Here is a 25,476-nt window from a genome sequence, read left to right as displayed (position 1 = left end):
CACGTTTCTAGCTACCACATCACACACACACACACACACACACACACACACACACACACACACACACACACACCCTTGTGGAAAAGGGTACTTAGTATGGAAACAATATACTTAAGTGCAAAAACTGAATGCAATGTTTTCAGGCACATAATTTCATATTAATTACAATTAAATGAAAATGTAGTATATTAGCGATTAAGACTGTTTTTGACCCACTTTAATTTCATAATTAATTATCTTTGAAAGATTGTGCTGCCGAATGTATACGGACAAGCATTTATGTTAAATTAAAGCCTACTTTAATGTAATTTATATTAAAAACTTATATGCCATGTATTTACATATATTGGTAATTACACATTTGTAATGATGAAGTTGCCATTTTGTTCATTTTAAAATGATTACTTTACATGTGCTTTAGTATGTTAGTCAACACATCAAAATAAGTGTACTTCTTTAATTGCACAATAAAAGGTTATTAAAACAATTAATGATGTATACTTTAAAGTTAAACTTTTAATTTGACATTATCACAAAGTGGACATTTTAAAAGTGAAATTTATTAAAGTGACTAAGTGTAAAGTACTTAAGTGGCTTTTTATTTCATTAATATTATATTATCTGCAAACAATTTTAAGATTTGAAGTAGAAGTGCGCATTCTATACTATTAAACGCACACACCTACAGTAATGATAATTAATCTGTATTATAAATAATTATATTTATGCCAGAAATTTGTCTTGTCCGCCATCTTGGATGAATCATTTTCACTGAGCTTGTTCCAATGCATATTCTGAGTTTTCGTCCAAGTATACATGCAATGATGCCAACAGAAGGTGACTTAGATGCTTACTATTTTTTGGAAAATATCTTAAGACCCTTTATACAGGCCAGGCCCAGACAGGCAATGTCTCGACCTTATACTTTCTCTTCAATTTCCTCTTTTCGCTTTATATAATAATACACTCACGCTTCTAGTCACAGCGATGTGATTACAACACCAAAAATAGGTTGTGTGGCCAGCGATGGATAAAATTGGTGACTGGTGCTCTGACTGCCACGATGGAGGGACACGCAGGGTGAGAGGAGGTGATTAGTTTGTTCGGAGATTAGTTAGATTGAGATGCGAGTCTTTATTCATCCATCTGGATTCTTCCACAAATAAATAAAGAGAGGAACAGAAACAAGAAACAGTAAGTGAAGATGAAGGTGGGACAGGGCACATTTTTAGAGCATGTTTTTGAGCACACATACTCTAACATGCTGAGATGTGACACTTGTGTCTTTGCCATGGTCGTTCACTATTATTGCTCATACTTAGTACTTATACTAAGTATTAAACTATGGTGTGCCATTCCTTCCACGCTGTTTGTGATGAGGTGATAAAACAGGTAGAAAAGGGCTTGGGTCCCTCCTTTAGTGTAAAGACTGGGTCACATTTACTGTTGTATCAAGTCATTTCAAAACGAATCCATGCGACTGAAAATTTTGCTGGGCGAAAGATTCTCATGGCGATATCACATGTTGGTTATGCGAATTCATCGCATTGACCATCAAAAAGCTGCTTTGTTTGTGACTACATACATCGCTACAGTATTGACAATAGACAATGCACCTTTTTGGCCATAAAATATCACTAATGTGAATTGATGTTGACCCTGCACTCTTAAAAATAATGGTTCTTTATTGGCGTCTTTGGTTCCATGAAGAATATTTTAACACTGTAACACATTTACATCTAAATGCAATTAACATGCAAGTAAGTGTCTGAAAACATTACATTCAGTTCACACTTAATATATTCTGTAATACTGTAAATACTCTTATTTTTAAAAGTATGCTAAAGTGTACTTCTTTGTCACTTTAGCATTGTGGGTAATTCTGGATGGGCAAGCACAAGATTGTCCTCAGAAAATGTAAATATCTAGTTTTTGTATACCGTCTCCGTGACTCCGTCAATAAAAGAGCTGAAAAGGTCTGCAAAAGCATACAAATTCTCATTGCAAATGCTATACCAAAAACAACATATTGGCATGTCATAAATGAAAATGTGAAGATAATATTAAAAAGGGAAGGGAACAAATGAGTGGTGATAATCTTTTTTCAAAATAGAAAACATCTAATCTGCAGTGTTTTAATGCATGCTGAGTCTGTTGACCCATAAATATGGGTTTATCACGCATTAAATGTATGTGCACATAGATTAACATGCTCTCAAACTCAGAGTATTAAAGCTTATGTATTCAGGGCCAAATCCCGAAGGATGACTGGAGGTTTTCTCTCCTCGTGTGTGCATGAGTGCACAGGTGCTGGCCCTGCAAAGATCTGTCGTGATAGTTTACACTACAGTACTTTCTGCCAAGAGTTGACCCTACTGGCAGTGGGTGTCAACGGACAGGGGCAACAGATGGAGCAAACAGACAGATGAGAAGAGAGTTGGGGAAAGCAGAGGACATTATTTTCAAGTTCAAGTTCAAGTTCAAGTTCACTTTATTTATATAGCACATTTACAACAGCCACTAGGCTGACCAAAATGCTTTACAGAACAACCAGATAAAAAAAAAAAAAAACCTGTATAACAACACATAAAATAAAAGCAGCATAGCTTGCATACCTTAAGAGCAACCTTAAAACCGGAGTAGCAAAACAGTATCAGACTCAAATATAGAATGGAAAACCAGGAGTGGCAAAACAGTATCGGACTCAAATATAAAACTGTAAAACCAACCTAAGAATAAACATCAATATGCTAAAGAAAACAGGCAGGTTTTTTACTGAGAGGTTTTTATTTGAGGAGCTGTAGAGTTGGTGAGGGGTCTTTACTTTGTCACATTAGACTACACGTAAGCACTAGCGGCGCCAGGATTTTGATTGTAGGTGGGCCTCCAGAAAACTGGATGGGCCAGTTAAAATAAGGCCAAAAAAAAAAAAAAAAAAACGGGTTACCCTTCATCTCCGTTTCTGCGCTTTTCTGGGCACTGAGGACAGTGACTCAGTAGCCTAACAGTTACCTGAATTTAATGCGTAATTATCATAGGTAAAAAAAAGAAAAGAAAACTTAAACAGGAATTTTTTGTTGCTTTCTTAATACAATTACAATTTCATTTAATTCATTGTTTAGTAAAATTATAGGCCTATTATTTTTAGTTTATTAACAGCAACAACAGCTGTAAAGATGAAGTTGACGATCGCCATATCTCCGTAGTGAACGCGCCTATAGAGAGAAATGCACATCATGGATTACATCTCTGATTATGTAGCATTTCTTTTCGTTTTAAATTGTTAAAAAGACATTTCAAGCTTTCTTAAGATATATTTCATGTCTGTGAGGCCTACGCTGAGTTTCGTTAAGTTAGGATGAGAATGAGATGCGCTCCAGTTCACAAGCGGACGCCTCCATGATTAGGCCTATATCGTCTACTATATTTGCTTCTTGGTTCCAGGAAATTGGTTGATAATTTTTTTAATTAAAATTAAGATACAATTTATACAAAACGAAATTCACTTAAAAAAAGTCTTTCTACAAAACAAAACTTAATTAAGTGGTCAAAATCATGTCTGACCCACGCCATGTCTCTCGATATATTGCGCATCCTATCTTACTCGTGCGGTTCACTTTTCATAATCAACATAGATGAAAAAATAACATTATAATATTTGAACAAATATGAAACTAAATGAGCTTATTTAATGGCTACAACACGTAGGCTATAGTAGACCTACAGACTCTCTATTTGTACAAATTGCTGCATTCATTTTATTCTGAATTTTGCACACATAAGTTGAAAGTCATTTGTTTGTGCATAGCAAAACATATCTGCAACATTTATCAAGTTCACTGATAATTATGCGTGCATTTATTAATTATTATCTTAATGAATAATGAAACAAGGACGAAGCATGTAAACTGCGTTGTTTGTTTAGAATGGAATGGATCGCAAATAGATCCGAACGAAGAAACGTACAAAACCATAGTAGAAAATGGGTGGGCCCAGACCTAAAATGGGTGGGCCCAGGCCCACCCGGGCCCAATGGTAGCGCCGCGGCTGCACGTAAGGAAAACACTAAGAGAACATTCCAGAAACGTCTTGAAACAATTTTAGAGATTACAAAGGGTATGTCACACCTACCAATATTTTTATTGAAGCGAGTCCCGCACATGACATGATGGAAGAAAAAATAGATATTGTGGACAAGAATCAAGTTCCCACAACTTAATTTGTGGCCTTGTTGTATTAATTTGTTCCCTTGTTTTAATTACAATTATAGCTATATTTAACTATATTAAAACGAGGGTTGAACAGTAATGGCCATTCATTACTTTTTAGACATATTTACGATACTCTCAAAAACAATTACCAACGCAAATTAAAACCAGCTTTAATTTTGCCACTGAGCTTCACATTGTTTTCAGACAACCTTTTAATAATAACTTCTGACATTAAAATTTGGGGTACATTACAGTATTCTGAGAATATGTTTTTTCACCTGTTTGCCCCCCCTCAATTCAAGTGAGAATGATGATGACCTTACTCCTTTCGACTACATGTGACATTTCTATACGACTTCCTATCACATATTGCAACGTATAGGTCCCAATCGTTCTCACACAAACTCATTGTGGCAAGTCCATTCTTGACATAATGTCAACAGGCCTTGTGCTCAGTTTTGCACAGAATGTGAAAAAGAGTGAAACATATAGTTCAGAGAGTTGGAGGGATGTGGGCTTGATGGGTTTTTTATGTCTACTTCCCACTGCCTTTCTTCCCCCCTCCGTCTCCCTCTCAATTTCATTGGCCATTGCTCATTACCACATTATAGTCTCATTAGTCAGGAGGTTTGGTCAGCCAAATGTTACAGTCAGCGATTAATTGCAGTGTGACTCACAAGAAGAGCGTCAGTGACATTAAATGCTGCAAATTAGTTATGACATGGGGATTTTCTCTTAGACTACACAGTAAACCCAGATAAGTTGGCAAAACTCAAACAAAAAATTTGTAATCAGTTAGATCGACATTTTTAGGTTAATAAATTCCATGTTTAAGTAAGCAGAACTGACATATTTTTATTTTGTACTCATTCATTTTAATTGCTCTTATCTTGGAATATTTGAGTAAGCTAATACATACATTTAACTTAAAATGATCATGCAATCTCAACTTAAATATTTTTAGTAGTGGAAACTGGCTAGCTTTAACTAGCTGATTCAGTAAATGCTAACTTGTTGATAGATAACAATGATTTTGCTAGCATTAGCATAGCATAGCAATTGTTGAATGAGTATGACAATATAAAACATTTAACATATATGTTCTCAAACCAAGCTCATGCTCCACTCGTCAACAAAACAGAAACTCTTCTAAATTAGATTATAAAAAAAATTAACACCAATCTCCCACTTTACATTAATCTTGCACAAAAATCATTATTTAACACTTAATTTTAGCATAGGCAAAGCATGATAGGAAATATAATTAGGTTAAAGTTAAGTTAGTTTAAGTTAATAAAAAAAAGTTAATAATTTTTTTTTTTTTTTTACAATTCTGAATACTTAAAATGTTTCAGTTTTGTGAACTCAAAAGAAAATTAAAGTTCTATATACTCATAAAAGTTAATTTGATTGAACTAATTTGTTTAATTAAAGTTTAAACTAACCAATTAATTATTTTGAGCCTTAAGGTCCTTGCACATTGAGTCCAAAGTTTTCGCATATTAAAAAATATATACAACCTCAAGTTGTGTCAATCACGTTTAAACTTTCGTCCGTCATAATAAGATTTGGATCGGGTTCGGATCGGATGTTTTTCGCATTCGTAGCAAGCATTTTGAGAGGTGTTTTGACAATTCAGAGCCACCAAATGACGAATACTAAAAAACGCACACGAAAATTTCGGATTCAGTGCGCAAGGACCTTTGGTGACAGTGTACTCACAGACTGGTCACGAGGGTTGTTGAATGTGCACTTGTACTACTTCAAATCTTAAAGTATATATTTATAGAAAAGAAAAAAAACTGTACTTCCATACAATCAAATAAAAGTTTCAAATTAAGTTTACTTAAATAAAGAACACTTTCATGACTGTTTCTTTATGCACTTAATTACACTTTTTAAAAAGTCCACTTTGTAATAATGTCAAATTAAAAGTTTAACTTTAAAGTACATTTTAAATCATTATGTTTTAATCAACTTTTGTCGTGCTTTAAAAGTAAACTTATTTTGATGTGTTGGCTAACAAACTAAAGCTCATGTAAAGTACTTGATTATAGTTTTAACTGTGGTGTTATTCAATATTTCATTTAAAGTAGCCTAAATGTATTTTAAATGTTCTAGATTACAACTTCATCATTACAAATGTGTAATTACAAATATTTTTAAATACATGCCACACAAGTTTCAATAAAAATGACAAAGTATATTTTAGTTGACCATTAATGTCAATACATTCGGCAGTACATGTTGTCAAAGACAACAGAAGTAATTATGAAATTACATAAAGATTTAAGTAAAAAAAATTAAAGGTGTTATTAAATGCAATTAACATGCAATTACGTTTCTGAAAACATTACATTCAGTTCACAATTAAGTATATTCTGTAATACTCTACGCACTCTTATTTTTTAAAGTATGCTAAAGTGAAGGCTACTTCTTTGTCACAAAGAAAAAGAAAGTGTACTTGGCGTAAGAAAAAAGGCAGAGTGAGTGGTCAGGGAAAGAAAGAGTGTGCGACAGAAAGGATGGCTGAAGGAAGTGAGGGATCGTGGCTGAAAGGCTGGAGGGAAAGGAAGCGGGCAGATTTGAGAAGTTGACTTCCGTTGCATGCTCCTTTGTGTTGGCTGTCTGCAAACACAATCGCTCACATTTGTCTTCATTAACAGTTGAGAAGCGTTCTGGTCTGACAGTGGCAGGCCGTCTGCCTACGGGACCGAATCCTCCCGGACGCTTCCACAGGCCAGTACAGACACACTAATTAACTTTACACTGTAATGGCCGACTAATGACTTTGTCCTCATGTGAGGGTCTTACGACAGAAACGCACAAGCCTGGTTTCCTGTTTGTCGTATACTGAAGAGCCATCAGTGACGTGCCCAGTGCTGCTCAGAGACAGAACAAAAAGAGAAATAATCCACAGACGAATGTCTGTTCTGCTTTGACACACTGCTACAGATTGTACCTTGTTGCGACAGAGTGGATAGGGCAGCTGAAAGACATGGATATGCTTCATAGTGAATGCCAATTAGGTGGAAGTTGTAGGGCAGGGAGATGAAATGGCCAGTCAGGGAGGATCAGACATAGCTCTTGGCTTCTGTTCTGGCATCAAATGCCAGTCACGGTACGCCTTTTCATTTTTACACTCAGGAAAATAAAAGATGAGATATCTTTACAGCGTATTTCAGCACTACCCCATTTGTCCTCACTGGTGACAACTGCTCATTTTTCTTGCCTGTTTAGATACAAATGTGCTGAACAAAGTGAGAGAAACATCTTGCAAGACAATTGTTTTTTGTCTCTTGTGTCTGAGCTTCAGCTTTACTGTGGATTTTGGCTGTATTCATTTATATATTTTGACTTTTTCGGCTATTATCTGTTCATTTACATGCAGTTAAGAGATGCTTAAATTATGTTGTGCCTGCATATTTATGTAATGTACTTTCAGCTGGCCATTATCTCAAAATAAACCCCAATAGGTCAATCAGGACAAGGTGTCTTGAATCGCTTTGATGGGGTTTATTTTGCAGTAATGATGTAACAATATTGTTAAATTTATGGTAAAAAAAAAATCAGGTATTGCTGGATGGTATTGATCTCTGTATATTTTACAACTACAACAACATGGCCAATACGCATACTGTATATTCTGTAAGTACTGTATACTTGCACATGGAAGGTCCTTTTACCTTTTTTTTACGAGTTCATTGTTGCAATGTTAGAACATTTATGCTACAGTTTTCCACTGTATAAGGTAAGGTAACTTTCAAGATAACAGGTTCAATTAACAGGTTTGTACTTTAGTATTCTTAACGGGTTTTTTCCCCGTAAAAGTTACAAGCAACTTTTTACAGTGTATGAGAAGACTGCAAATAGCTCTTTAACAAAGTTGATTCATCCAGGTCAGCAGGTGTCAGTGTGAAGTTCAGGACCACTGGGACAAAGAAGAACTATCAACACATAAAAAAAATAGAGTGGTGCAGGGATGACGGCTGCGTCTGAAATCACATACTCTCTTGAGTGGGTACTTATTTTCAGTAATTAATTAAGTAATTATTTCGTGACCGCTGCTAAAAAAGTATGTTCTGTAGTATGAATGTGTGTAGTATGAATGTAATCTGGACAAACTGCATTCACCATGCTGTCATTATCATGTGACCAGTTGCATTGCGTCACCGCTATCACAAATCCTCTCCCATGGCCTCATGGGATAGTAAAGTGTCCATCGTATGCGCATTCAGTAGTAGGAAGTAGTAGGTCATCCGGGTACTTTTTACCTACTCTTTGACTATGAATTCAGACATTCTTCTTTTGTTACATACTGTTTTTCGCTTACTATATATAAGTTAGCATCACCCTGTTTTCATTCTACATCATTTTTAGATTCTCTTTAAAATTTCTATACTGATCAGAACAGAACTGAAAAATAATGACTGCTTTCAAATAAGTTTCCCAGACTGGTTGCCATTGGTCAGTCAGAACTGATAGTCCCGCCCCCATACTCACATCATTGGTTGAGTCAGTGCTGCTGTGTTGGACTGATTAGAATGCATAAACAAACAGAGCAATGCTTTGACAGCAGCACATAGCCACAGTGTGCTTTTGGGTGAATCAACCTACAAAAAAGGCTTACAGTTGTGTCTGCATATTAAGCCTGGATAGCAGAGGAAAACATTAACATAAAAAAAATGACACACATCATCTTTAAGTTAAGCCTCTGCTAGTCTTTTCTTTTCTGACATCTCGCAGTGCCCTGGTTTTCCTTCCTGTTTCGCTGGCGGACTAACATTAGGCGCAGATTTCACAGCGCTCTGATCTACATGAGTAGAACAGAGCTGTGAAAAGTCTAGCACTTACAACAGCACCTCCCTTTGATGGAAACAATATCATTCATAGCAGTGCAAATTGTTCCTAATAATACCATTAGCAAGGCACCATTAAACCCAGGTCCGTTCATGGAGAAAAAAAACATGTTTGAGAGGGAGAAAAGCCTGTGACTATCAACACCACACTGATCAGTTTAAAAAGACCAATCCAGATGCATTTAGTCAACTGACACTCTAAAAAGAGCATATAAAACGAAGGAACGTTTTTACAACAATTTTTCCACCAGGAATTAACATCCTTAAAGCAATGCTTTGGCCTCAAGCCAAGCACAAGTAATTCAGAATCAGCACTCGTATCTGCCGCCCCAACTCCTAAGTAGCATATTCACTGAATGAAATGCTGAATGTGACACTGCATCTGAACAAAGAGAGACAATTCTCCATCTGCTTGTCCTGAACAGAGTCAGAGAGGAGCATAAATGGCTGTATAGGAGAGGAGCTCTTAAGATCACTCGATGTACGACTAGACCTACTCCAACTGACAGAAGGGAACGCGAAGTGCTCGCGCACTTAAGCACAGGCAACTCACGGAGCAAAGACAGTGACAACACATCCAAGAGGAAGCATGTGTACTAAAACTAAGCAACAACAAAAGTGTGTGAGGAACGACAGATGTTTACACCGGAGAGCGGTTCTTTTGATTGTGGTTTCTAAAACCCGTCTTTCCCTCCCACACAGTTCCTCGGAAACATGCACACCTTTGCATTATCCTAATCCCATTAGTGAGATGAAAAAGCTGGAGAATCCCTCAGTATGTATTCCAGAAATGTAATTCCTGCTGGAGCGTTGGTTAAGATCCGGTGAAGCACAGCTCTGATGGCTCTCTTTAATCTTTTTAGTGCTGTTGGGGATGAGTGGTCATTGAGAAGGGAATGAGAGCCGGTGGGGAAACCAGTCCATATTACATTTAGAGAACATATGAGATTACTAATGGTGGTGAACAATAAATTCCTTCCTGAAAGGTTTAATTACGTAGGAGCCATGTTTTTGGCTTTTGATTATCAATTACTGATGACATAACCGCATTATCTCACTGTGCTTAAGTGATGTTACTAGAGCTTGGTTAATCAAGACATTGTTATTCAATTAACAAATCAAAATAAATGATGTATTGTACGCTTTGTTTGCAAATTGCTTGATTTTCATTAATTAGCTTTGTGGAAAAGAAGTATGTTTAATTGTTATGATTATGTAGTGTACTTTAAATCTTAAAATTGTTTAAAAGCTGTACTTGCATATAATACAATATTAATAAAATAAAAAGATGTGCTTTTAAAAACGACATGCACCTGTTCCTAGCCTCCTCACAGTGCAATTTTGGATGATTTCCAGGTCAGAGAGGAAAACAGCATCAGTCAGAGTAATGAGGAGCACTTCCTGAATGGGTTTTTGGATAAATCCTCGAAATAAGGTCTGTGATGAACAAGATATTTTCACATTTTATTCTACGATATAAAATACATCAGTAATACCCTTTACATGTAAACACTTGGTTACAAACAAGTGGTTAAATGGAACTACAGAGGTTGTCGAAGACATTAAACGTCATCAGCCGAACAGGTAAACTAATCTATGATTTCACAGCCTCTATGAGTTTATAATCACGCTCTTGCAAACTATTGTAACTCGAACTTTAAGGGTATATGTTTTTAAACAAAGACTGAACGAGTCAGAAGCTTTCCGAGTCAGGTGGCATTAAAGTCATGCGACCGTGTTGTAGTTCGTTTTTAAACCTACGTTTAGCTTTTGACTTTTGCCGGTTGTATTTACGCTTCAAAATTCATTAGTTGTGCTCATCTGTGAAGATTAACACGATGACCAAAATGTGTAAGAATCATACGATTTTGTTAGTCACAGACATTATCTGCAATAATCTAAAAATCAATGTAAAAATCCTATTGGGTTTTTGTTGTGGGAAACTGAATTAGCACCTCCATATATAAACTGACATTAATTTTGAATATGCATAAGACACAATGCTATGTAAGCCTGTTTCCAGCGCAGAATAAAAAAAAATTTAAATGCTAACTTTATATCTCACAATTCTGACACAATTTAGAGTTAACATCAAACAATTCAGATTTTTTTTCTCACAGTTGTAAGTTTGTCACAATTCTGACATTTTTTTATATATATATATATGCGAGATATATACAAAGTTCTGTAATGAAACTCTAGATGGCTGATGGTCCTTAACCAGGGGGGCAGGGTTTTATATTATTTTGAAGTAGCCCCGGGCGCCGCCATTGGCTAGCGGACCCCCACCTGCTGTTAGCATCCCATTGACTCCCATTCATTTTGGCGCCACTTTGACAGTGAATAACTTTACAACTGAGGCGTTTAAAGACTCCATTTGTCCATTATTTATTTCTAAAGAAAACCGAAAATGTATAAAAGGCTCCATTACCTTGTAGCTTACATTATGGCCCCATAGATGCAGTTTTTGTAAAAATAGGCTAACGATTGCGTCATAACCACGCGACTCTCTGTAAATTCAGTAGAGAATTACCGTATGGACAGGAGGAGAAGCTTGCGCGCGGGGGACGTGGAGGCAAAATGACAAAATAATGAATCAGAATACATAGCAAAAGTTTCTCCTGCTCCTAGCTCATGGACACCTCCTACTCACACTCTCCGTCTCTGCAAGTTTTGGAAGGGAATGATTCAGATTTCTCTCGGCACAGCTACTAGAAGACAGACGGGTTGCTCACGTCACATCTACGTCGTCAAGCTCAGTTTGAGTCTGCGCAGTACGCTCGACCCCCAGGAAGTAAGAGTTTCTAATTGACTTCACTTTGTCTCCGTTGAATCCAATGCGGTCGCTGTGTCCATTTCTTTTACTGTCTATGTCCTTAACTCAAACGCTTGCAATCATATCATTCTCTATAGGGCACAGCTGATTGGTTACTGCTGTATCAGTAGCCAATGAGCTCGCCGCTCAACCTTCAAATACTTGGTTAGCATTTGCCTTAGCAGTGCAGCACGCTTTCAGAAACCCTCCACCTTCCTCCACCTGTATAGATCTTCTACGGGTAATTCATGTACGTTATATTGTACAGCAGCAGCATGTCTTACTTGCTCACAGCAGCGTGTCGTGTGTGTATGGTCGCAGTCCCGCAGCAGCAAAAACAGCAGAAGCGTAGCAGATCTATTCCGCCAAGACCAAACATATCAACATTGTCATATCCATTACCATGCCAAACAATCTGAGAGTTGTATGAAAGAAATAATGTTGCATTGTGAGATATAAAGTCAGTTTTATAAATGCTTCAGAAACAGATGCTTTTTGCTTTTTAAGTTATCTTGGTTACGAAAGTATTTTCCTTGTTTATTTCCCATTATAAACTTTGATTTCAAGCAATAATAATATTAATTAATTAATTAAAATTAAATTTAAATTAAAATGAAGTAAAAAGACAAAGGAACTTAACATAATTAATAATTAGTGAATGAACTACAGTTCCATGAAGCATTACAAATGATTTTATTGAATTTAAAACAATAGAAAAAAAATATAAAACAGTTGATTATAAATGCAAAATTGCTAAAAAGCATGCATATCAGCTAACAAGCTTTAGTGTAGGTTCTCGTCCCCCCAGTCGCACACTACGACTGCAAACGACTGTAATAGGGCAATTCCACGCAAAACTGTCACATCCATAACGCCAACACAATGCCATGGTATTTAGTTGGCGTTATGGATGTGACAGTTTTGCGTGGAATTGCCCAATAAACACAGAATTGGAATTGTGGGATGCTAACTCGTAACTCTTAAAAACAAAGTCAGATTTGTGAAGAATAAAGTTGCAATTGTCTGTGGTGGAAAACAAGCTTCCATAGAATAGTGCTAAGTGAATTCCTCCATTGGGGTTTATGCCTGGAAAGCCTACAAGTGTCATTTAGCTTGCACATTAGATTGTGCCATACATCTAATGTTGTGTGCAAGTTGAGCGTATGATGTGTTTGCATCAAAACATTAGATACACCATGGGTGGGTTATTATGAAGCATTGATGTAGTCACAATCTTTCACAAGATTTGCGTAGGTGAGACTATTTGCTGACGTACAGCATGCTGTGCTGAGATTTTTAAACCGGTGTGTGCTTAGAATGCATTTGGTCTTACCATGAGAAGCATGTGGGACGTGTATCATCTGTTCCATGGCCTCAGGCGAATAAATAGATCACCCGTATGCTGGATGGCTGAAAGCACATACTCATGATGTTCTGAGAGCTGGAATGTTCGGCATTTTGGATCCATCAGATGGATGTAGACAGAAGAACACAACAATGGATAAGACTTTTAAAAATGCGTTAGAAATAGAGCACAACAGAGGTCAGCCACTTTTTAAGCTGTTTTGGTTCTTGAAGTATTTACTCCATTTATTTCCAGTTTTAAATGGAAAATATAAAACCGTTGATTATAAATGCAAAAGAATGAGAAAAATCATAATATCATAATAGACTCCAATCATAATCTGATCATAATACACTCCAATTTTGAAATTGCCCACTTGTTTGGGAGCGGATGCCACCTAAATGATTTAGAAATGTCAAGTAAGCCCATGAATTATAAAAAGCAACATGGATTATGGTGTAAATATTTCATGCTATGCGAAAGTGAGCCGGATGCTCCATGGGGTTTGTTGTTAATGACCACTGTGAGAGAAACACAGACAGATAGGAGGAGAGATGTGGCAGTTCTGGTGTGTTTCAGCTGGCCATGCTTTACCACACGCTATCTTCTGGACCTTATGAGGGAGGAGATGATGCTATATTGAGCCGAGTTTGTGATGCTACATTGCCTTCACATAGGACACATTAACCACAGTGAGATCGAGATGAGGGAGGGATACTCTAGCTTAGTATGCATGTTTTGGATTTTTCACCCACATGGAAAGAAAAATCACAAATGAGATCTTGGCTGAGATCTTCGAAAGAGAAAAAAAAGCTGCCTCCGCAGGCAGCATACGGAGGTAGGAAGGCAACAAGTCACATCCAGTCTATCGATCACAATCTGATCGATTTTTTAATCTTCGCTGATATCTCACAATCCCGTGCGTTTGATTCCATGAAAGTTAAGATACAAAATTAAAATGGTTTCCACAGTTTGTGTGGAAATGTGCATTTTTGACCAACTTTTTTTTCACCTTTTATGAGAATCTTTTTTTTTTTTTTTTTGGTATTGTAGTAAAATATTTTTTACATATTTGCTTAAACATCACCTCTTTATCATTAGACGTTATGCTCCATCAGAAGCCTTTTGGGAGGTATTTTCAATGTTGCAAATGTTGCTTGCAAAGTGATGTTGCCTGAGGGCAGCGAAGCAAAAAGTCAACTGCCTATGCTTTCGGACGCAGCAGTCCTTGTTAATCTTTCAGTTGTTTTCCCCTAAACCAGGGGGAACCAATTTCCAGCAGAGTTTAGCTATAGTAATATATATATTACTGTAAAGTTAAACACACCTGAACCCGCTAATCAAGGTCATCAGGATCACTAGAAACTTCTTGGCAGGTGTGTTGGAGCTAAACTCTGCAAGACGGTGGACAAGATTGGACACTCCTTACCCAGACTTTATTTAAAGGAGAGCAAATAGAGACATTTGCTTATGTCTCCTTTTCATTAGATTTTATTTCCTGTTAAAAAGACCAAAGTAGTCTCACATGTTTCTCCAAATGTTGAAAGCATTGGTTCTCAAGCCTGTTCCTCATCAGCTCATTAGTAAAGGCACCAAGAACCAGGATTGAGAACCACTAGAGTTTCAGAAAGGATCTCAGCAACATCTCAAAATGTGCTCAGATTTGCAAACATGCCAAAATCCGTAATAAAACATCAAATATAAAAAAAAAAAATTGTACTCAAATATAGTAGTCAACATTTGAAGTGGATCAAAAAAGTTCAGCAAAGTTGTCCTAAGACAAGAACGGGTATTGTTCAAAATTCATTTATAACTTCGATGAAAGGTTTTGATCCACTTCAAATGTTGACTACTGCATTTTTCCAAGACCAAATTAGCAACATTTTATAGTGGTAGTCTTTAACAGTCAACAAATGGTAAGAATTTTAGGAGAAACAATTTTTAAACTTAAATAAAACATGTAGGCCTAAATGAGAACTAAGAATTCTTAGTTCACACAGATTGCATATTTTTTAGTTTAAAAGCAAGGTCTAGAGACATTTTTTACTTTTTTTTAACTACTTTTAACTTGAGTTTTGCATTTTTAGAATGCCATGTCACTCAAGAGGCACAGCAAAAGTTGTAACACACAAGCACAACGGTCAAACACATCCATCTAGCACGTTTACACTGAAGAATGAATAATGCAAAATTACATTCTTTATAAGCTTTGAAAGTGGCTTCTGAGTAATACATGTGCACATGTCAAGCAATATTGGTCTCATGTATTTATGCATTGAGGTAAAATCTGAATGTTTTATTATAATGTGTTATGTGGCATATTTCAGACGGAAACAGGATATTTTAAAATGACAACATATAGGGCAGGACTTTATTGTATGCATCAGAAATTGATTGAATATCCCTTTTCTTATGATTGGATCATATAAAGTGGTGTTGCCAGAATAGGAAAGTAATTTCACAGACAGAGCAAGTTTTTAAAATTTGATTAAATATTATGAAGATGTGCATGCAATGTCACAAACAATAGCATGCACCCATAAATCATGCACAATAAGACCAGGAAAATGCATTAAGGTTAATGTTGATGTCATGCTGACTTTAACCCTGTAAAGCCTGAGATGTGAAATAAAGAAATTTTTTTTTTTTTATGTTTAGACAAAATAATTATTATATATTATATATTATGGTTGTGGTTGTGGCGCAATGGATAAGACACATGCCTTTGGTGTGAGAGACCCGGGTTCGAATCCACTGTGAGACACCAATGTGTCCCTGAGCAAGACACTTAACCCCTAGTTGCTCCAGAGGCGTGCGACCTCTGACATATATAGCAATTGTAAGTCGCTTCGGACATAAGCGTCAGCTAAATGAATAAATGTAAATGTAAATGTAAATGTATTATATATTATTATTATTATTATGCAATTTAATGCAGTTGCTGAAAAATATTTGGGCAAAAATAGGAAATTCTGATAGCTTGTAATGTAAATCAATGAGATCTTTATAACAGTATAGCAGACTTACATACGATGTATAAAAATATCAGTTGTCACACTATATTTTGCAGTAATACGTCTTAGTAATATGATATTTAAATGCTTAGTTTTATGATCAAAGCTCTGCATTTTTTTACTGTGGGAGGCAAAACATAATGCAATGCAGATCAATGATGACTGAGAGATGAATATTAATGAGTAATAGATGAATAAACGTTCTTCAAAAGCCTGATGTATCATATTTAATATGTACATTTTAACATGATTTTTCAAACTACTATTCCAGGAAAGTTGTTTTAGTCCAGTCAGTGTTCATCTATAAATATTAATAATAATTCAAAAGTCATTCTTACATTTTCCATAAATGTTTAGAGGTTTAAACGTATAGACGTTTTTACAAGTGCACTAAAACTTGCTATAAAAAAGCATAAACCCTTAATCAGATGACAGAAGGCATGTAGTATATTACGTACAACTGTTTTTTTTTTTAACAAAGTTTTGATCATGTTTATAATTTAGATGCCTTAGAAATTAGCATATCAAATGTGATAAAGTAGGATTTAGAGTTACTGTAAGTGCGTTGAGTGCTATTGAGGAGCACATGCTCTCATGCTCCATATTTTTCAACCGGAGATGCCAGCCATTGTTCCAGAAGAGTTAAAATCCATACGCTTTTTCACCAGATATCCATTTCCTGCAAATAAAACGCAAACACAGTAACACTGTGCCTAATTAAAGTTGTGATATGATTGTTTCTCAATTAAAGGGAATTGCATCGTGCTCCTAAGTTGATATCCGCGTGTCAGATTTGAATAATGTGCTGTGGTTTAGAGTGGCAGAGAGGAACGCGTTCGGCATACTGATGATACTTCACTCTCACAACCCCGCCGGGGATAGAGCACTGCGCTTTCGCCGCATATGGGATCCATTATTCCAACCCGTATTAAACAGCTTAATGGCCCCATCTCCCAGACTTTGATTTCCAGGATGATATAATGCGTGAGGATAGAGAGTGCTGGAGGAGGGAGGGGGTCGGATCTCTCTCACACACACACACACACTCTTTGACCCATCAGCTGATGACATGTGTCATTTTGATGGAAGACTGATGGGTCAGCTGTAAGTCATTCCAAGCGGATGCACTGACAGAATGTCTGAAAGTGGCATTAAGGATCTACATGTCCTTGAAGGCTTTTCCTGCAGTCCTGTTACCGCAGCTTTAGAAACTATTGGACCCGGTGTGGTGGTAAGAGTTTGCACATTAGGATGCGGTAATGAGAGTTACTGTGAGATTTCTCCTCTAGTGATGTGCTATTTACAGCTTCGCTCTATCTGAGGAGGCATTTGTGGCTGTGTGTTTGGCTGGAGCGTTGGGAACCGAGCGGCCGCAGTGAATAGTCCTAATAAAAGTGTGGCTGTGCTCTCAATGCTGGGACTGGAATCGACTCTGATTACTGGTTCTGTTGTTTTCTATTCTTCTTTCAGTTCTTTGTTTTTTGAAAAATTGGAGGAACGTGTTCACTCTTGCTTGTGTCTACATGATACTCTCATGATTAGAGTATTAGTAGACTGTCTGCTTAATATCTGCTAACTCTTTGTTGTTATGGTCCTTTAACCAACATTCTACTGGACTATGAGTAACGTTGCAACTACATGTCAACTTATTCTAACCCTAACCCTACCAGTCTACTAATACTTTACTAACATTCTAATGAGAGTTAGTTAACATGTAGGTGCAACATTACTTATAGTCCACATAATGTGTAAAAGGACCATCAAAATAAAGTGAAACCCCAGTTTCACCATTTAAACTAAATTATAGTGTTTATAAGACTAGATTATACTTTTTACATCCATCTGTAGAACAAGTCAGTGTTTGTGTTTAAATGTCTGTATTGTGTTTTAGGTGCAAAATTTGGTAACACTTTACAATAAGGTTCATTAGTTAACATTAGTTAACTACCTTAGTTAACATGACCTAAGAATGAACAACAGTTAATATTATTTTCAACATTTACTAATACGCTATTAAAATCAAAGGTTGTATTTAATAACATTAGTTAATGCACTGTGAGCTAACATGAACAAGCAATGAACAACTGTATTTTTATTAACTAACATTAACAAAGATTAATAAATACTGTAACAACTGTATTGCTTATTGTTAGTTCATGTTAATCAATACATTAACTAATGTTAACTAATGCACCTTATTGTAAAGTGTTACCCAAAATGTTCTATTTAAACTTGTCCAAGATAGGCTAATCAGTATTTGTCAGTCAGCTATTCGACATGCAGGATCACAGAATGAAACGGTGACAAACCTCATATGTGGCTTTATTTGAACGTTTCAGCGTGACATACCATGACAATGAGTTGTTATAAATACATACTACACTACACAAAAAATTATATGATCCATAAGTTATGACAACGTAGGTTTTTACATTGCTTTAACTCATCAAAAATAAGTTAAGCAATATTGGTTACACTTTATTTTAAGGTGTAATTGTTACAGTGTAATTATACAGTATATTTAAGTACTGAGTAATATTAAGCAACTACATGTACTTTCTATAGGGTTAGGGTAGGATTAGGATTTGGTTGAGGGTTAGTTGCATGCAATTATGCATAATTTACTGTTATTACCATGGTTAAGTACATGTAACAATATGTAACAAGGACACTGTAAAAACTGCAATTAAAAAAATATATATATAATAAGATTCAACTCATTTTTACGTCAGTTCAATGTCATTTAAGTTGAAATGACTTAAACATCCTAGTTGATTGTACTTGAAATTTAAGGCAGCAACTTTTTTTTTTTACAGTGTAGTGACATCATTACGCATTCGAGGAAATGAATCAGATTTTGCATCACTATTAGCAAGCGACCGAGAGGCAAATTAATGATTAGCTCTATTAAACTTAAAAAAACAAAAAAAAACAAAAGAGGAGTCAATTCTCTTTAATGAAATCAATTCTCGACTCCCAACGCCTCCGAAACGATTATTTTTGGAAACGATTTCCAGCGCCACTGAATGGCGTCTCAGCTCTCACGTGGTTGTGTGGTTTGTGTGTGCTGCAGGTTCCTCTGAATGCTGTTATGAGTTCCTGAGTGCTCCGTTCTCCTCGGCCAGCTGTCTTGAAAGAGCAAGGGCTCAGGTGGCAGCAGTGGCACCCAGAGAAACAAACACTGAAGACCGGCCATGGCGAGCGGTAACTAACCTCCTCTAATTATGTCCAGTACTTGCCCTGTTTAGTCAAACCACACATGCTTCCAAAACCTAGTGAGCTTCCCACGTGGGCAGCATTTTAAGCAGGCTAATGATGTGAAAACTGTTCCAAACGTAGGCAGGATGATTGTGTTGTCTTCTGAGATATCTCGTTATTTCAAATCCTAGGGCAGACTCGCATCTGTCCGTTGTGGAAAATGCAATCAGTGAAAAAATTAAGCCGGTAAGATTTTTGTTTTTGAAAGAAATTAAAACTTTTATTCAGCAAGGATTCATTAAAGTGATCAAAAGTGACAATAAAGATATTTCTATTGTTACAAAAGATTTCAATTTCAAATAAATGCTGTCCTTTTAAATGTTCTATTCATCAAAGAATCATGAAAAAAAAAAGCATCACGGTTTCCACATAAATATTAAGCACAACTGTTTTCAACATTAAATATGTTAAATAAGATATTCAGTGCTGCAACATAAACAGTTTGAAACAAAAATAGCAGCTGAATAAGGCTCTCAGTCCTGTATTTGTATTGGTTTCGGTAACTTACAGTGACGGAGATATGAGCGGTGTGTCATCTGAAGGTTTTAGATCCAGTCACTGTTGTCCCGGTGCTGTTCCCATCAGTTTTGAGTTATGTGTCACTTGAATGCTCCGCTCTTCACCCAGAAATAAAATCTGCTGTCGGTTAATGAAGATTTGATGGATGAACTCGTGGGCAGTGAAGATTGAAATTAAATGGATGAAGATTGGAGTCTTGTTGAGTCAAAATTGACTTTTCAGTTGTATTCTTTGATATTGCTTTGTCACTGCTTTATCACTGTCGATTTGATTACTGGTAAGAGAATACGGCCTTGACAGCCTTTGAACGGGACATTTCAAGACTCATACTCATAAGTAAATGAGGTTTTCGATCCCACAGTGAGAACGTAGCCTAATAGACTTTATTCTCTTTTGCAGCAGCAGACGGCATTGGCAGTTTGGGAACCGAGCAGAGCCACGTCAACGTTCCCGTGGCCGATCCCGGTGCCTGGGCCACCGCCATGAACAACCTGGGCATTGTGCCGATGGGCTTAACCGGGCAGCAGCTGGTTTCAGGTAAAGCCTTGCGCCCTCCCTCCAGTGTGTTAATCCTAGTGTTTCATCCACTGCTCTCTCTGCTCTTCCCTTTCACGGCAGGGGGAATAAAAGGCAGATATTAAACCGGGGTTCCCATATTCCCCCTCTGGCAAGCTGAACAGGCACCAGCCTACCCTGCCAAATATGTGACCTTTAGAAGCAAAATTACATTTGGATTTTACATTGAAGCATGATACAGTTTGTTGAGCTTTATTCTTCAGCTGAGATACTGGATTGTTGTGGCTCTGAAAAGCCCACGGCCTGGTGTGACGGTGGAACCTACCGCTTTCTTGCCTTAAGCCCTGAGCGCTGGTCTCCACTGAAGATTTGCAGAGATTGTCTGAGAGCTGGACAGCTGATCATCAGCAGCAATCGGTTATCATAACAGGCCTGATGCTGTTGCAAATATTAGTTATACATACATACATACACACACACACACACACACCTCTTATAATATAAACTTTTTCGATTTGATCACAAACAGGCGGGACTAATGGAGTGCTTGACAGTTTGTTTTCTCCATACACTGGCAGTTCACCTCTCTTGCTTTGACAGCACTCATGAGTGGGAGTTAAAATAAAGTCAAGCTACTTTTTTAAAGAAGTAGTTAGAATCAGCAAAAGCTGCTAAAAAAGTAACCAGCTACAATTAAACTATTTGAGTTATCGATATTTTCATATCTAAATGTATTATTATCCAGTGATGATGTATAAATTGTTCTCTGTTAGGGTGACAGCATATATTAATACTAAAGTATTATATAGTACTATATAATATAGTATACAAATAGTAATGAATAGCAGGTCAAGTCAAATATGTGCCTTACTTTTTAAATAGGTTAATTTACGGTCTTATAAACTGTCCGAATGAACCGATTCTCTAGAATAAACGGGACTGTTGAACATGTTTGTGATTATTCCCCTCCTCATTTACTCACAATACAAATGTGAAATTAAAAACAGCAACAACAAAAAAAGTCATTTTGTCTGCAAAATTTACACTAGCATTAAAAAATTTGGGGTCTGTAAGATTATTTAATGTTTTTGAAAGTCTCTAATGCTCACAAGGGCTGCATTTATATGATCAAAATTTCAGTTAAAACAATAATATTGTGAAATAATTCAATTTAAAATAACTGTTTTCTAGCTGAATATGTTTTACAATATAATTTATTCCTGTGATTTCAGCATCATTACTCTAGTCCTCAGAGTCACATGATACTTGGGAAATTATTCTAATATGATGATGATTCTAAAATGGCATTTCTTATATTATCAATGTTGAAAACTGAACATTGAACACAAAACTGAACAAGTTAGTGTTGCTACTTTTTTGTGAACTATTCTTTTGAGACAAATAAATTCTCTCCTTGTTTTGATCCTATTATAATTATCATCATGCGAAGGGAAGCCGTGGATTGAGGCAAATTAGGCTCAAGATTAAAATGCATGAGCCGGTATTTCAGATAATGATTATTTATGAGAATTTGGGAAGTCACAAGTCATTTGAATTGCATATAGGTTTTTTTCTTTTTTTCTTGAGTGATTTCAGAAATCATCTAAGAATGAATATTAAAACTATTATCCTCAGCTTCCGAGCTAAAGCCTTTGGTAATACGCCACAGCTGAAAGAAACACTTCCAGCACATGAGGAATTTATATACGGTATCCTCTTTCTTTCTGTGTTTCTTTCATACACACATGTAGTACATGCAGACTTGCAGCGATATGCCTGTACCTGAAAGAGGATTTTGTCTTTGAGAACAAACAGGCTGGAAAGTCTCTGGCTCCAGAAGGACTATTATGTCGCTGACAGAAATTCAAAAAAGGAATGATTGGAAAAGATTTGCCTGGTTTCTGTTGAATATAACAGATTATTGCTGAAATAAACTCTGAGTCTTTGTTTTAATTTCCTTCAGCATGTTTCCAGGCACACTTCAACATCACACATATTGCTCATGACACACACACACACACACGCACACATGCACCCGGGCCGCACACACGCGCACACACACACACACACAGCTTGCATTTTGTCCCATATCTGCTCATAAATTTGCTGCTCTCAGAACAGATGCCCACTTGCACAATTTTCGCAGGCAGTTTCAATCTCAGCATTTCAGCACATTTTCTATTGATTATGTGGCAGCTTAGACTAGAGGTATACTAAAGATTTAAGAAAGTTACCGACTACGCCACCCGGGGGACTCTTTCCGGGAAATGCCCTTTAATTAGATAAGGCTCAAAGGTTCGTTGTATCAGAGTCAGGTATCAGACATGGAGTAGAAAAATAGTACAAAACTTTATTTCTTCAATAAAACATATCAAATTTTATTTAAGACAACACCAATAAAACAAAAATAATCTGAACACAAAAATCACACGGACACTCACTTCAGAATGGGGCGCTGGCTCTCTTTTAGCAGAACGGATATAGCGATCATACGTGCACACTCACTGCACACTCACTTCACACATCACTGTGAACACAGCATTCAAGCAAAAGAACCCACCACCACAATCGGGAAAAGACGCTTATTTTCTGCTACTGGCTGCCCCAATTCTGAAGAGAGAAAAGAAAAAAAGAAAACACGAAACACACACAATATCAAAAACATTGACAGAGCAGCTGGCAATTTAAGACACAATTTTAAAAGAGTTCACCACATCAGTTTGGCTCATCAACTCGAGGTGCCGCGTTCGGTCACCCCTACAATGCTGGGTGGACAAAAATGGGCACGACAGCCAACAATGTTAAAGTAGAGAAACACCTCTTTTGGGCTGCCCTCAAGGTATCCACACAAGAAACATACACATACATAAACTTGGTCACACACCAAATATGTCACACAAAGTCCATACATATACATATGGGTAATATATCCAGCAAACTCAAATCAATAGAAAAGAAAATATATAAAATTAATCCGCTACACAATAAACAAGAAAATTATATAATGTTTAAAGAAAACAAAATGTAGAAGAGCTGGTGACAGTTAAGTGGTTGATCTAACACTTGAGCACCACTGAAGGTTTATGACTCAATTTATTTACTCACAGCACAGTTGATAAGGTACCATGCCAACGACCCACAGTCCTCGGACCAGCTGATGAAACACGCGCTGGACGTAAACAATGGATGTGGCGAGGGGTCGAGCAGCAGCGCGTCAACACGCGAATTTGAGCTAGAGTTGTAGCACGGTAACAAGTCGGATAAAGTCGGAAAAGGCAGCAAACACAATGCAGACAGCAAAAGGGAACATCCACACAGCGGTTTAGCTGCTATAACGTTATGAACCCAGAGAAAGCCCACTGTAACGTCTTGCGCACGTTGGCCCACACCTTAAACATAAAATACAAAACATTAATTTACCCGGCTACTAGCAATCATGTGTTCATCAGCTGTTAAAACATACCTGTAGTGCGATTCACACGGTACCCAAACAGCTTTATATTAAGCACTCATTAAAATCACGACATCCCACAGAGTTCCTCTGTCCAACCTTTAACAGATAAAATCATATAATCCCTGTGAGACAACCCCACAACAAGCCATGCTAGTATAGTCACTGCCAACAGCTCTTACCGTGCAACATTCACGCGTCCCGCCGGAACACGTGTCTCGCTCAAATGACGCAGAGAGAGAAAGAGAACGCACACACGTAGCGACGCCCCTATATACACAGGGAACGTAATTAAAGGACACTCCCCCTTCACATGGAGTAACCCGACAGAAATAAACAATACTGCTACAATTATAAATGTTTATTTGCACCAGCTCATTAGAAGACATGCTTTGTCAGAATTTTTTTTCAGATGGTTTTATCCCGCTGGATTGGTGAGGCACAACAATGAGTGCTCCTCTAAATATAGACGATTTTCCCGCAGTTAGGAGTTGCTTTTGCTGAAGTTCTATTGTGAGAGTTTTACGCTGAGCATGCTGGGAGATTTGGGTTCAGAATTGGTGTAAGCTCTGAATGTATGAATGCATAGATTTACACAAGATTCACCCAGGCTGCTTTAAGTGGCTTAGAAGAAGAAGAAAGAAAGAAAGGAAGAATAAAACCCAAATCAGGCTCCACCAGAAACAGTCGCGTGCAGTCACGATGACCTAAATAACTACAGCACTGTATTGACAAAGAAACTTCTTCCTGAGTGCTGTTTATGGAAGCACCAGGACCTAGAAAGATGTATGTGAAAACAGCCAACAAGGGCAGAGTTTGTGTTCTAATCTCAGAAAAAACAACAATTTCTGAAAGCATTAAGGTGGGGACATTGAGGGATTGTTTATCACTAACCTTAAGAACATGGTTAAACACTTGGGCTGCATGGTTAAATAAGATAAAACTGGAATCACTATGGCTTGTTGTCATGTGTAATCTGTTTTGGTTTCGTTTTCTAAGGGTACGTTTACACGACAGCGATATGCTTAAAATGGAGACGTTTTTCCTTTGAGTTTTCCGCGTACAGACGACACCATTGTCAAAACGATCACCATTCACACGGATCCGCGAAAGCGACTAAAAACGCTGTATTCTGCTGTCAGGCCGTTAGATGGCGATGAAACTATAGGTTGAACATGTAATACGCATGTGCATGACGTCATCGTCTTCAGAGATTCGCGTTTTTGTTGTTTACACGGAGACCATTTTCAAAAACTTGCACTTTGAAACCCGTTTTCAAAAGTTTGCGTTTGCAGGCACCCAAAACGCCGTTGTCGTGTAAATGAACGGCCAAAACGGCCAAAACGTAAATGAACGGCCAAAGTTGAAAACGGTGTCGTGTAAAGAGCCCTAGTGTTCTGTTCCTATGTTTCCTGCCTGATTTCCTAGTTAATTTCCTCATTTGTTAATTAGTCTTACACGCCTGTTCTGATTCAAGTTAATTACGTT

General features: G+C 37.1%; 1 protein-coding gene across 3 annotated transcripts in view; it reads left to right on the top strand.

Moving 5' to 3' along the window:
• enox1 (ecto-NOX disulfide-thiol exchanger 1) overlaps positions 1-25,476 on the top strand; it is a 109,901-nt gene that overhangs the window by 42,976 nt on the left and 41,449 nt on the right. For 2 of the 3 annotated variants that reach the window (XM_082175047.1, XM_082175048.1), the window contains 2 exons: positions 19,318-19,448; positions 20,421-20,558. In XM_082175047.1, coding sequence (XP_082031173.1) covers positions 19,439-19,448; positions 20,421-20,558 — 148 coding nt within the window. In that variant the 5' untranslated portion in view covers positions 19,318-19,438. The remainder of the gene's footprint in view (positions 1-19,317; positions 19,449-20,420; positions 20,559-25,476) is intronic. The other variant, XM_082175049.1, reaches the window with a different exon arrangement.

This window comes from Leuciscus leuciscus (assembly GCF_965113295.1).
Source record: "Leuciscus leuciscus genome assembly, chromosome: 7".
Taxonomy (NCBI): Eukaryota; Metazoa; Chordata; class Actinopteri; order Cypriniformes; family Leuciscidae; genus Leuciscus; species Leuciscus leuciscus.
The sequence above is the reverse complement of the archived record's forward strand: the minus strand, read 5'-3'. Positions and strand labels throughout refer to the sequence as shown.